The sequence below is a fragment of the Stegostoma tigrinum genome, chromosome 1 (assembly GCF_030684315.1).
Source record: "Stegostoma tigrinum isolate sSteTig4 chromosome 1, sSteTig4.hap1, whole genome shotgun sequence".
In the NCBI taxonomy this organism is placed as follows: domain Eukaryota; kingdom Metazoa; phylum Chordata; class Chondrichthyes; order Orectolobiformes; family Stegostomatidae; genus Stegostoma; species Stegostoma tigrinum.
The window spans coordinates 176,198,795-176,213,653 of NC_081354.1; the positions used below are offsets into that span (position 1 = coordinate 176,198,795).

General features: G+C 44.9%; 1 protein-coding gene across 1 annotated transcript in view; it reads right to left on the reverse strand.

Annotated features, from left to right (window-relative positions):
- Positions 1-712: 712 nt before the first annotated feature.
- The window catches only part of LOC125460011 (histone-lysine N-methyltransferase Smyd1-like), a 64,911-nt gene continuing 50,764 nt past the window's right edge, over positions 713-14,859 (reverse strand). The window contains exons 8-10 of the mRNA XM_048547037.2: positions 9,730-9,893; positions 7,351-7,519; positions 713-2,944 (exon numbers count right to left, since the gene is read on the reverse strand). Of these exons, the coding sequence (XP_048402994.1) occupies positions 2,786-2,944; positions 7,351-7,519; positions 9,730-9,893 (492 nt within the window). The 3' untranslated portion in view covers positions 713-2,785. The remainder of the gene's footprint in view (positions 2,945-7,350; positions 7,520-9,729; positions 9,894-14,859) is intronic.

Here is a 14,859-nt window from a genome sequence, read left to right on the forward strand (position 1 = left end):
TGCCTCCCTAACCTGTTCTTCCTCTCACCATCCCTTCCGCTGACCCCAAGCCACACCTCCATTTCCTACCTACTAACCACTAGCCTCATCCCACCTCCTTGACCTGTCCGTCTTCCCTGGACTGACATATCCCCTCCTACCTCCCCACCTATACTCTCCCCTACACGTATCATCTTTTCTCTCCATCTTCAGTCCCCCTTCCCCCTCTCTCCCTATTTGTTCCAGAACACTCTCTCCATCTCTTCCCCCCCCCCCCCCCCCCCCCCCCCCCCCCGGAGGGTCTAGGCCTGAAATGTCAGCTTTTGTGCTCCTGAGATGCTGCTTGGCCTGCTGTGTTCATCCAGCTACACACTGTTATCTCATTCTCCAGCATCTGCAGTTCCCATTATCTCTTATACTGTTTCATGTTTGTGTACCTGTATTAGACCTCACTTTGCATATTTAAAAAAATTGCAGTCACATGGGATGATCACACTGTATCTAACATCTTCAGCATGGGTGAAGATGTCCCTACAACAGAAGCACTCATTAGAGAATGTGCTTTTAACATCATCTTTGAGAAGTAAAAGAAAACTTCATGTAAAGATTCCACTGTACCACTAGAATGGAAAAGGGTGAAGAAAGGATTTGCAATGCATGAGCTCAAAGCTGTGGTAAGTCAGTAGTTACTTAAAAACAGTAAGGTGCAGGAGAACACAGGAAGATACTCCAAGTTATTTTTATTTGTCTTTTCAGGTGGCGTTGTTTTGAGGTACACAACACTTGACTTGATTTAAAACATAAAACTGGTATTCATAAATATCAAGCTACTGAAGATAATGTAGTGTGGGAGACTAGAAGCAAACAAAAGACTTGTAAAAATGAATTACTGTGGTACATCCGTTACTTAGACTATTTTTGTGGCACTATTTTTCTTTCTTAATTAGATTTCATAATACAGCCTATCATGATGAAGGGTACACATATATTTGAAATACCTTTCCATTCTTGTTCTTTGTGTTCTTGCATCAAGACTATTTCACTTATTCAGGAAGCTGAGCATCACTGGCAAGGTTAAGTCTTGCCACTACCCAATGAGAAGTGGTGGTGTGGTACTTTCTTGAACGCAACTGAGCATCTTGTTCAGTCATTGAATAAATAAGAACTAATTCTGCTGGAATTTGAAGTTGTACAATAGGCCGGACTGCATAAGAATACCAAGTCATTCCTTTCAGAAAGAAAGGAACAGAACACACCTTCTATTTACATCCTCCGAACTGAGGGTGAGAGGGTAAAGGCAGTCAACTTGCTTGGAGTGGCAATAACTGAAATTATCCCAGACTTTCCACTTGAATGTGACAGTCAAAAAGGTACAATCATGCCTTTGCCTCAGGCAGCTTGGAGTTTGGCATGCCCATAAGGATCCCCACCAACTGCTACAGATGTACCATTGAAAGCACACTGTCCGGGTGCATGACGGCCTGGTATGGCAGCTGCTCTGCCCAGGACCATAAACTACAGAGGACCATTATGGAAGCCAACCTTACATCCATGGGCTCCATTTACACAGCTGCAGAGCAGCGGCCAACATGAGCAAAGATCTATTGCACCCCAGTAATGATCTCCTCCAACTTCTTCCCTCGGGTAAAAGATACAGAAGCCTGAACGCACGCACCAGCGGGTTCAGGAACAGCTTCTTCTCAGCTGTTTTTAGCAGATGAATAGGCTGTCTAGCCTCCAATGCTGACCTCACTAACTTTGATCTTGCCTACTCTGCACCTTGTGCGATGTAACCTGTATCCCTCTAAGTCTTTTTGATCTGTACATCCTTTGCTTACCATTATCTGCCTATACCACTTGTAAACAAAACCTTTCACTGTACTTCCATGCATGTGACAATAAATCGATAAAATCAATTAATTTCCTGCCTGAAAGGTTTTGAACATTTTATGAGAAGCCTGTTGTTTTTATCATTGTTATCACTTGATTCCTGTTGAGTCATTGGCAGTAATAGTGTTCTTGCAACTTCTAACATCATCCACTCTGACTGAGTTCCCTCTCTAATAGCACTCTGCTTCTGCCTACACTGCATGGACCACAGTTGCTCAAGAAGACAGCACACCACCATCTTGCAGCATTATTAGCAATGGCCAATAAATGCCAGCCCAGACGGCAATGCTCACAAGTCATGATTTGAACTGAGAGACTCAAACCAGGACTTTTTTTCCCCTCTGGGGAAATAGGTAAATCTTAGATGGAATTGTATTTCATTGGCAGAGGACTGGATTTGTGCAATATACTAAATAGAGAAGCAAGGAGAGCTGCACGTGTAGATCATTGAGCACCATGACAGGAGAAAAGAATGTGATCTTAAACGGGGGGAGGTAATTTTAACCTAACCCTGTTTATCACTCTGTGGTTACCCCACTGTCTAACTTTTCACTCCAGCTGATGGAGTGTTTCAGTTAGTAGAGGATTAATTAGGATTCCACTCAGATAAGTATTATTCCCCCTTTTGTCCAGTTCTCCCTGCTCAGCGCTCCCACCCTACCCCACCTTGATTAGCCTGAACAACAACATATAGGAAACTTTGGTGAAAGGCATGTTTGACAAAACAGTTTGCAACTACTTTATGAACGCACAAGTTATGTGGAAATGCACGAGATACCACTGAGAGAGGAAAGAAAGCTGCTGCCAGTTTTTCATAACTGCCAAATTCTGACTATGGTTGAATTTGTGTCCACCTCCATCCCCTTTCCAACCACTCGTAATGTAACGCTAGTGAACTCAGAACTCCTGCGACGTCTTATTTTCTCCTGTGGAAAAGCTCCTTGACATACTCGCCAGCTGGTTCGGCCATCATTCGCATTTTCTGATTCTTCAACGCTGCCTCTCTCATCTGGTGATAAAGGAATTCATTCTCCTTGAACATTCGCAGCTCCATTTCTGTCTGGCACCGCATAGTCTGCAAGGTAGTCACAATAAAAATTCATTACTGTTGCTTTAGAAAACAATGAACATCCATTGAGTTTCTGACCATTTTCCAACAAGGTCTTACTCAAAAGCCACAATTTGTGTTTCCTTATCATGCACCAGGGATGTTGAGGATGGCTGTGTCTCAGAGATCACTAAAGTCTGAGCAGGGATTGAAGTTAGAATCTTGCTGTGCAAGCCCATGTGTTAAACCATTAAAATATTCTTTCTCTCTGATACATTGGTCAGGAGTCAAGGACATTTTAGCAGTGATCTTTCTTCCTCTACTGCCTAATTTTAGATGGAAAGTAAGCAGCATTCCAGTGTGATCAAAGATAATGGGAATTGCAGATGCTGGAGAATCCAAGATAACAAAGTGTGGAGCTGGATGAACACAGCAGGCCAAGCAGCATCTCAGGAGCACAAAAGCTGACATTTCAGGCCTAGACCCTTCATCAGAGCTTTGTTATCTAGCATTCCAGTGTGAGTCAGTTACACCTTTTCTTTTGCGGGGCCAATATATGAGTGGGGGCTTGGTTGGAAATCTGACTAGGAAGTGGACTAGGCCTCCATATCTGTATGCTGTTGCAAAGGATCCTAACCGTTTTGTGCCCTCTTGAGTGAACTGAACATGGACTCCCACGCCCCACCCCCATAATTCCGTCAAAAAGGACACAGCCTCCTACATACCCTCCTTGCAGGTGGGAGTTTGAATGTCCACAATATGTTAGTGTTACGATCCTCTTACGTCTGCCAGCAACATTCCTTGGGATGGTATGTTCAAAGGCAAAGGGCACCATTAGAGAGACTGCGCCCTGATCCTCCCAACCAAGTTCAGGCCCCTACTTCTTAATTCCTTACACTGTTTAATTTCTGATGGGTTGAAGTACTTTCCAATGTTCCCTAGAAACATAAGCATTAATTGCCGGAAAAGCTGAGCAGGTCTGGCAGCATCTGAGGAAGGGCCACTCAACCTGAAATGTTAACTCTGATTTCTCTCCACAGATGCTGCCAGACTTGCTGAGTTTTTCCAGCAATTTCTGTTTTTGTTTCTCATTCTTTTGGTTTTTATTCCTCAGAAACCTTTTTCTTTCTGGTCATCATCCTTGTTACAGTAATTTTTAAATTTGACTTCCAGGCCAATTCATCCCTTTTCCTGCTGTATAAGGGTTTGAACTGGTTAATAACAGTGTGAGTAGTACCTCCCATTCTGAAGAATTAAGAGATCACATAAGAACATGTTTCAAGGAAGAATCATAGCTTCAACAGAGCCAATCACATTCCCGTAGGGTCTTAGTTCATTCCTTAACTTGTAATAAATGTGTTATTGTTCGGAGACTTGGTCATTTCTCATAGCCAATCTGGCTAAACATACACGTTGTAATCATGAGAACCATAGCGGTTTGCAATGGAAGTGTGAATTGCATTGCAAAAACATCAGGCACATAACTTGTCCATTATTTTGGGAATTTGTGCCTGTATTTGGTCGTCAAGCAAGTTTAAGTGAAAAAGCCTGTTTTACATCAAGCTACAAAAATCAACCTCTCCCCTTGCCTCCTGTCTTTGATAAAGGGAGCAGCGAGAGTAAAAACAATGTTCAGCTACTGAGCTGGGGAGGAGAGAGCAATTCAAAATCATACCTGTGTTTAACTTTGGTCAATGTAGTCATTCCAAAAACAAGCTCTTATTTATAATCGATTGCTGGATTCAGATGTCAAACTCATTGGAGTTAATAATTGTCATCTGCTGTTACTGCACCACAAAAAGAAATGTGTGGAATGTCATTGTTTTTGAGTTGGCTCATAATAATGACAAGGTAGAATGTTGGAATTAGTAACACCATACTGTTGTCAGAAATTGATGCACAGACACCTCAATTGCAAGTAGTCGAAGCACGCCTTTCATTAATGCTCTAATTGATCTTCAGTTGCAGCAGATAAATGTATATTTACTTTTGTGATAGCACCGTATCACATTTCTCAAAAAGGCACAAGTATTTTGCAACTACCGGTCATTTGGAAATGTGGCTGTGTTGTGTAAGTGAGCACAGCAGCATCTCACGCACGGCCTTCTAATAAATGATCAATTAATGTGCTTTGAGTTGTTGGTTCTGGGGCAAACTTTTACCAATGTATTAGGAGAAATTTCTTACCTATATCTCTAAATTATACCAGACCAGGACGACAGGTTTGGATGTAAAGAATGGCTAGTTCACAGCTGCCAAGAGTGGATCTGATAAAATTCATGAATTAAGCTACAACAGAACTCGGAGTGATTATAAATGGACCAGATATGAATACTGTGCCAGTCTATGTTCTAGCTTCACCCTTAAACCGCACATGTTCACTTTCTAACTACAATCCTTTCTTTCTATAGCTCAGCTGCTGAATGAATCTATAAACTAGCAAAGAGGCAGCAAAAACACAATGGGCTAAAAGACCTCCTTCTATACCACAGAGCATTTTAACACAATTAATGTAGTGATTGTAATGAGGTCAGCCAGGTGGACCACGTACAATATACGTTTTACATTAATCTGGTCCAATCAGGGAGCCCTGGCTGACAGATATAAACATGAAAGTCAGAGGTTCTGTTCACTCAGAGAGCTGGATCTGAGGAAGTTGGATCTGTTTCAGGGGCTCTCCAAACGTAAATAATTCCAGCCTCTCAGCCTGCCTTGTTCCCTTACAATTTGCTGACCAATGTAACAGGTCCACAGCAGACACCACATCCCTAGAGAAACCAACAGGAGGCTGGAACAACACAGCTAGCCAGGCAGCATCTGGAGAAAAAGGAGCAGTCAACATTTCAGGTGTTACCATTCTTCAGGACTCAGGACCATATCCCCCAGCCCTGCACTTATCCCTGGAACATCTGTACAACAAAGACACCTCTGTCAAACTCCTGCTTGTTGACTACAGCTCCGCCTTCAACATCATTATTCCCTCCGGACTGATCTCAAAACTGCGCGACCTTGGTCTTGGATCTGCCCTCTGCACCTGGACCCTCAGCTTTCTGACCCTGAGGCCGCAACCAGTGAGGATAGGTAACTGTACCTCCTCTACTCAACACTGGAGCCCCACGAGGATGCATCCTCAGCCCCCTACTCTACTCGGCGCACACGTACAAATGTGTCACTAAATTCCGAATGAACGCCATCTTCAAGTTCGCTGTCGACACCACCATAGCAGGTGCCTAACAATGACAAGTCAAAACACAGAAGGGAGATAGAGGGTTTGGTGACGTGGTACATTGAGAACAACATCTCTCTCAGTGTCAACAAAACTAAAGAACTGATCATCGACTTCAGATAGAAAGGAAGAGAACACCCCCCCATCTACATCAACAGAACTGAGGTTGAGAGGGTGGAGAGCATCAAATTCCTCAGAGTGACAATAACTGAAAACCTGGTCATCCCACGTAGATATGACAGTCAAGAAGACACAACAACGCCTCTTCCTCAGGTGGCTCAGGAAATGTGTCTCATCCAAAGTCCCCTCATCAACATCTACAGATGCACTATTGAAAACAAACTGTCCAGGTGCATAACGGGCCTGGTAACTATAGAAAGTGGTGTGCACAACCTAGATCATCACAGAAGCCAACATTCCATCCATGGACTCTACTTACACAGCTCGCTGCCACGGAAATGCTGCCAACATCATCAAAGACCCATCGCTCCCTGATAATGATCTCCTACAACTTCTTCCATCAGGCAGAAGAAACAGAAGCTTGAATACGTTCCCCAGGAGGTTCAGGAACAGTTTCTTCCTGGCCATTATCAGATTGCTGAATGGGGTCTGTAGCCTGAAATAACACTGATCTTGCTAACATTGATCACGCCTAGCGCATGTCCTGTGGAATGTGACCTGTATGCCTCTATCTAAGTTTATTTTATAACCTTTGGTCAGTACATCCTTCCTTACTATGATCTGCCTGTACTGCTCGTAAACAAAGCTTTACACTGTACTCCAGTACACGTGACAATCAATCAATCAATAAAAGTTGAATTAGTGATGGGATACCAGTTGCTGGGGAGTTATTTCAGTTAACCCACATTTTACACTGTTAAGCAGTACATTGTTTAAAAGGATGGAGTTATTTTGAGATCTGCCCTGCACGGCAGTTCAAGTTTGCCAGCCAACCCCCACCGCAGTTTGGCAGAATTGATGTTTTCTGATCTATATCTTGACCACAAACTGATTTTCCTGTAAAGTGAACATATTCCACCATACCTTCATCTCTAAATGACAACTGAAAATCTAACACAAGCAGTAAGTGATGGATCAGATGCAGAATTTGGTTCAATTTTGAACTTACAGCGTACTCAAGATTCCTAACTTGCTGTGTCATCACTCGTGTTACGCCATAAGTGACAATGCTGCTTTTACAACTGACCTCAAGATCCTTGGTGATTGGATGGGTGGGACCATGTGTCACCAGGAGAATCCCATTCGCTTGGCAAATCATAGCATGGCCCGGTTCGATGAGCCCAGCATGCCAGTGTGTCACACCAGCCCTCATGAGAGACATTCCCAGCTGAGCATTGTTGTGATGGTAAAGTTTCCTGTTAACAGATAACAAACTTTACTAAAGGCTAAACAATGCCTAATGATACAAATTTAATCCAGTCCTACTTATGCTGAACAAAGGCCTGCTCTAGGACTGCTCTACTTAGTCAGAGATCAACAGCAGGTTGCTATATGAAATCTGAAAGCATTTGAAAGAGTTTGATAAGAAATTGCATTGTGTTGGACTGAGTGAATCTAAACTGGCAAAGTATAAGATGGATATCAGTTTGTACTGAGATCAAACAGGCAGCCATCAAAGACACTGGGTAGTAGAATCATAGAATGGAATAGTACAGAAGGATGCCATTCAGCCCAGTGTACAGATGGTGTACTCGGTACCGGGTGTCAGGCTGGAAATGATGATGCTCATGGAGTCACTGGTCACTTCCCAAGGGCCTTCTCCAACTTGGCTATGTCCCAGCTCTCCTGAAGAGCTTTTCCATCAGTATCTCTCCCCACAACCTGGAGGACGTCTGTCCTTGAAGTATTTATTTGATTCTGTTTTGAATGTCCCAATTGAATCTGCTTTCACCACACTTTTAGAAAGTTTTGTCCTGATAACAGCAAAGTAGTTTATAAAACATAAATAGATAGTAGGAACTGCAGATGCTGGAGAATCCAAGACAACAAGGTGTAGAACTGGATGAATGCAGCAGGCCAAGCAGCATCAGAGGAGCAGGAGAACTGACACTTCTTCAGAAAGAAGGTTCTAGGCCGGAAACATCAGCTTTCCTGCGCCTATGATGCTGCTTGGCCTGCTGTGTTCATCCGGCTCTACACTTTGTAATCTCAGATTCTCCAGCATCTGTGGTTCCTACTATCTCTGGAACACAAACATTCAGCAAGCTTCTAACAGACCTAATATTCAGGTGGATGGCCGAGGAACAATGGATTCAACTTTACTGACAATGATTATGAGATAAACATTAAGTAGGACGCTGGAGGGAACTGCTGCTCTCCTGCTGTTCTGGGCAATAGAAGCATTTGGTCAGTAAAATCCACCTGAAGGGGGAAATACTATTAGTCTAAAGTATTTTCATAACGACATCACCACTGTCTGTACAGCATTCCCTCTGTGCTAGGCTGGAGTGGAATTGCGTGCAGATACTTCAGGAATGGGATTTGTCCCCACAACATTGAAACTCATAATCAAAAACAGTATCAACAGAGCCATTACTGACAGCAAAATCACAAAGAATTCTCAAGCTCGGGGCTGTTAGCAACTGTGTCGCCATCTTACTGACATCAACCTCCAAGTCTACGTGATCACATTTTTCTAAAAATAATCTGTTCACAAGATATGAAAACCGGGATGATCCCCACTATGGAGAAATTTCTTATGAACAAACATTAAAGAGGTTGGGACTCCAGGCTTTGGAGTTTAGAAGAATGAGAGGTGATCACATTGAAATATATAGGATTCTTCAGGGACAGAAACAGAATTTGCTGGAAAATATCAGTAGGTCTGGGAGCATCTGTGAGGAAAAAAATCAAAGTTAACATTTTGGGTCTTCGGGGGCTTAACAGAGTAAATGCTGAGAAGATGTTTCCCCTCATGGGAGAATCTAGGGCCAACAGTCATTGTCTCTAAATAAAGGAATGCCAATTTAAGACTGAGATAAAGAGGAAATTCTTCTCTCAGGGGATTGTAAGTTTTTGAAACTCTTGCCACAGAGAGCTGTAGGGGCAGAGGCCTTGTGTAGATTTAAGACTGAGATGGATAGATTCTTGACCAGTCAGAGAATCAAAGATTATGGGAGAGGAAAGTGGACATGAGGAATGACAGCTCAGCCATGATCCTATTGAAGGGTGGAGCAGGCTAGAGGGACCTACTCTTGTTCTTATTATTAATAGTTTATGATCACTGACTAGGCCTGAACTTATTGACTAAAGGTGGGTTTAAAAGTCACCTATCATTCAATATTTTGGAATCACACATACACCAGGTAGATATGGCAGATTTCCTTCTTTAAAAAGTAGGCATTGGCAAATTAAAGGGTTTTATGCAATGATAATAGTGACTACATAGTCACCATTAGACTTTTACAACTCCAGATTGTTAACAGCATGAAATTTCTCCATCTGACACGGTGGAATTTAAACCCATATGGTTAAAACTCGGGGTTCAGGATTACTATTCCAGTGACCTCACCATCATAACACTGCCTGCCACTCTGGTTTGTAACATATAATTGTTGGCACTCACTGATATCCCTCCACCATTCTTCTGGCATATCCAGCTGCCTCTTCAAAGTGCTGCAGATAGGAGAGCACCTCGGAGGCAAGGCTAAGAATCTTCAGCTGGTAAAGATTTGTACCAGCCAGAACCGGCTCCTGTTTCTCCAGGCAACTGCGACACAGCTTCACAACCTAAATGTGTGAGGAAGGGAAGCGGAGAAGCATGGAGGAAGATGGAAAGGGGGAAGAAAACACGAGAGAGAGAGAGGAAGCTATCAGTTAATAATGCCCATTCACTCAGGTGTTATTATTTCATCTCAAAGCTTATCCATTTAATTCTACCCTGACTTAGAGCTGGGAGTCAGTAGGTGGATTAGTGGTCAGCCTCTGCTGACACCATTTTGGGAGCTAATAAGACTTAGAAAGTGTGGAAACAGGCCCTTTGACTCAACAAGTCCACACCAACTCTCAGAGCATCCCACGCACAGCCACCCCCCTTAACCCACCTAATTGCACGTCCCTGGACACTACGGCAAATTAGCACAGCCAATCCACGTAACCTGCACAACTTTGGAGGAAACTGGAGCAAACCCACACAGACACAGGGAGATTATGCAAACTCCACACAGACAGCCGCCCGAGGCTGGAATCAAACCCCAGCCCCTGGTGCTGTGAGGCAGCAGTGCTAGCCACATTGTGCAGCCCCAGTGGTGAATCAGAGGTGGGCAGCAGCTACTAGTGGCACTGCCTTCTCACATTTGTTATCCTGCCCTTTGGGCCATTCTTAACGAGTCGTGATGACTTAGCTGGGCAACCCATCGGGCTCACTAAGAACCTCTCTGGGTAAATTAAAGAAGGCTGACTGGGACTTTACGTTGCTAATCCCCCAGACTATTAGCTGCCCAGGATGAAGACCTGAGGAGGAAACTTTTTTCACCCAGAGAGTGATGAGCCTGTGCGATTCTCTGCCATAGAAAGCAGTTGAGACCAAAACATTGAATGCTTTCAAGAGAGAGTTAGATAGAGTTCTTGCGTCCAAAGGGGTCAAAGGGCGCCAAGGGATAATGGGAACAGGGGACTGAGTTGGACGATAAATTAGCAACATGGTGAAAGGCGCAGTCAGCTCAAAGGGCTGAATGGCCTACTCCTGCTCTGGTATTCTATGCTTCTACGGAAGCAGCACATCCAGTGGAACTGTGAGGATAGGGAGAGTGGTATCCATCCAGACAGGCCTGGAGGCCCTTCTTAATTTAAAAACCAAAAGAACTGCGGATGCTGTAGATCAGGAACAAAAACACAAGTTGATGGAAAAGCTCAGCAGGTCTGGCAGCATCTGTGATGAAAAGAAATCAAAGTTAACATTTCGGGTCTGGTTCTGAGGAAGGGTCACCGAACCCGAAAACGTTAACTCTGATTTTTTTCTTCACGGATGTTGCCAGGCCTGCTGAGCTTTTCCAGCAACTTCTGTTTTTGGCTCTTTCTTTATTTATTTATTCATTCACAGAATGAGGATGTTGCTGGCTAGGCAACACTTATTTCCCATCAGACAGTTAAGAGTCAACCACATTGCGTGGGTCTGGAGTCACATGTAGGCCAGGCCAGGTAAGGATGGCAGTTTCCTTCCCTAAAGGACATTAGTGAACCAGATGGGTTTTTCCCAACAGTTGACAATGGATTCATGGTCATCATTAAATTATTAATTCCAGATATGTATTGAATTCAAATTCCACCATCTGCCATGGCAGGATTTGAACCCAGGTCCCCAGAACATTATCTAGGTCTCTGGATTAACAGCCCAGCGATAATACAGCTAGGCCATCGCCTTCCCCTTAATTTCTATCTTCCTAATTTCCTGGACTCAGGAGTCACAGGCTCCTCTGAAGAAGGGATCCCAGTTAGTTTCCCCACACCACTCTATTCCTCAGTCCCACTAAACCACAGCATGGCCTAGCTACAAACCATCTTCCTTGACAAAGTTGACATGGGAGTCCCTCCATCTTGAAGCAGCCTCTCCCTGAACCACCTTCCAGTCAGCCGCTCGTGTCAAATTGTGAGGTCTCTGATTGGACTGCCCCACCCAAGTGGACACCCAGCCTCCAAGGCAACTGAGGGATTTTGGGGTCAGTAACCACATACCCCAATCCCATGACTGATCTGCTCCAATGGCACAGGTTCGGGACACGGAAATAATCCCAATCTTTGATTCCGAGTGGGCAGAGGGAGAGAGGCCAGCAGTGGAAAATCATGTCCTCAATGAAGGTTTGAGGGGCAGCCTGAGTGCAGGTCTGAGTACCAGCTGCACAATCGGGTTCGATATGCGACAAGACATGAGTGCCCACTGGATGTTGGTGCCGTCTGACTGACAAGATGTGGGAAGCTTATCCCCTTCTGTGAAACAGGGATATCCACCCACTGAAGTCTGTTCTAATCTGTCTCTGGAAGCTAGCGGTGTGACAACTGCTTAGTTATGGCATGCTATAGGAAGATATCATTGAAATGGAAAGGATAAAGAAAAGGTTTACAAGAATGTCCCTCTAGGATTGGAGGGTTTCAGCTATAAGGAGATGCTGGATAGGCCGGGACACTTTTTCCCTGAAGTGTAGGAGGCTGAGGGATGGCCTTATAGAAGTTTATAAAATCATGACTGGCAAGGATAGCATGCAGAGTCAAGGTCTTTTTCCCAGGGTAGGGGAGTCCAAAACAAGAGAGCATAGGTTTAAGGTGAGAAAGAAAAAAAAATTAAAAGGGATTTGAGGAGAAACAATTTCACACAGACAGTGATATGTGTATAGATTGAGCTGCCATGAGAAGTGATAGTTTTAGGTACAAATACAACATGTAAAAGGCATCTGGATGGGTACGTGAATAGGAAAGGTTTAGAGGGATAAGGGCCAAATGCAGGCAAATGGGCTAGTACAGTTTAGGAAGCCTGGTTGACAGGTACAAGTTGGACCAAAGGGCCTGTTTACATGATGTATGACACTATGATTCTATGGTATAACATCTCCCATTCCTCCAACTCCCATCCCCAAGCACCAAGCTCTGGTTATATCACATAGAATGCAGATATCTGCAGGGATCCTATGCTCCCACCAAGTGAAGAGTTTTTTTTTCCTCTTCACTCCTGTCGTTGTTCTGCAAAACCAGAGAGTACCGTAGAAAAATTGACCCTACTTCCTTTGATCATAGTGACCCTGTGCAGATGGCAACACACATACCTACATCATAGTTTTGCTTGTATGTTAACATTTATAAGGCAGGTTAGACTGACAGCAAGTTAACAAAGTGTGAAGCTGGATGAACACAGCAGGCCAAGCAGCAGCTTAGGAGCAGGAAAGCTGACGTTTTGGGCCTAGATCCTTCATCAGAAATGGGGGATGGGGAGATGGTTCTGAAATAAATAGGGAGAGTGGGGGAGGCGGACCGAAAATGGATAGAAGAGAAGATAAGTGCTGAGGAGAGCATGGGTGGGGAGGTAGGGAGGGGATAGGTCAGTCCGGGGAGGACAGACAGTCAAGGAGGTGGGATGAGGTTAGTAGGTAGGAAATGGGGGTGTGGCTTGAAGTGGGAGGAGGGGATAGGTGAGAGGGAGAACAGGTTAGGGAGGCGGAGATGAGCTGGGCTGGTTTTGGGATACAGTGGGGGGAGGGGAGATTTTGAAGCTGGTGAAATCCACATTGATACCATTGGGATGCAGGGTTCCCAAGCGGAATATGAGTTGCCGTTCCAGCCACCTTCGGGTGGCATCATTATGGCACTGCAGGAGGCCCAGGATGGGCATGTCGTCTGAGGAATGGGAGGGGGAGTTAAAATGGTTCGCAACTGGGAGGTGCAGTTGTTTATTGCGAACCAAGCGGAGGTGTTCTGCAAAGCGGTCCCCAAGCCTCTGCTTGGTTTCCCCAATGTAGAGGAAGCCACAACAGGTACAGCGAATGCAGTGTACCACATTGGCGGATGTGCAGGTGAACATCTGCCTGATGTGGAAAGTCATCTTGGGGCCTGGGATGGTGGTGATGGAGGAAGTGTGGGGGCAGGTGTAGCACTTCCTGCGGTTGTAGGGAAAAGTGCCGGGTGTGGTGGAGTTGGAGGGGTGTGTGGAGCGGACAAGGGAGTCATGGAGGGAGTGGTCTCTCTGGAAGGCAGACAAGGGTGGGGTTGGAAAAATGTCTTTGGTGGTGGGGTTGGATTGTAGATGGCGGAAGTGTCGGAGGATGATACGTTGTATCCAGAGGTTGGTGGGGTGGTACGTGAGGACTAGGGAGATTCTGTTGTGGCGGTTATTGTGAGGGTGGGGTGTGAGGGATGAGGTGTGAGAAATGCAGGAGACACGGTCGAGGACGTTCTCAACCACTGCAGCGGGGAGGTTGCGGCCCTTGAAGAACGAGGACATCCGGGATGTGCGGGAGTGGAATGCCTCATCTTGGGAGCAGATGCGGCAGAGGTGAAGGAATTGGGAATAGGGGATGGAATTATCTTCAGGAAGGTGGGTGGTAGGAGGTGTATTCTAGGTAGCTGTGGGAATCGGTGGGCTTGAAATTGACATCGGTTTCTGGCTGGTTACCTGAGATGGAGACTGAGAGGTCCAGGAAGGTGAGGGATGTGTTGGAGATGGCCCAGGTGAAATTGAGTTTGGAGTGGAAGGTTTTGGTGAAGTGGATGAACTGTTCGAGCTCCTCTTGGGAGCAAGAGGTGGCGCCGATACAGTTATCAATGTAACGGAGGAAGAGGTGGGGTTTGGGGCCTGTGTAGTTGCGGAAGAGGGGCTGTTCCACGTAACCTACAAAGAGGCAGGCATAGCTTGGGCCCATGCGGGTGCCCATGGCCACCCCCTTTGTCTGTAGGAAGTGGGAGGAATCGAAAAATAAGTTGTTGAGGGTGAGGACAAGTTTGGATAGGCGGATGAGGGTGTCAGTGGAGGGGGACTCGTTGGGTCTGCGAGTTGGGAATCTGAGAGATTGAGTTGGTTTAAACATGGGAATTGCAAATCAGTGCGACCAGTCAAAACAAAAGGCTGCATCTACAATGTGGTAAAATTAAACGGATAATTCCCAATGCAAAGTGAAAGTTGAGAATACATAACAGGGAAAGCTTAACATGAATCTGTGACAAAAATGTAAGAGACAGTAGGGTTGATAGCTAAGTGGAAATTGATGAATGA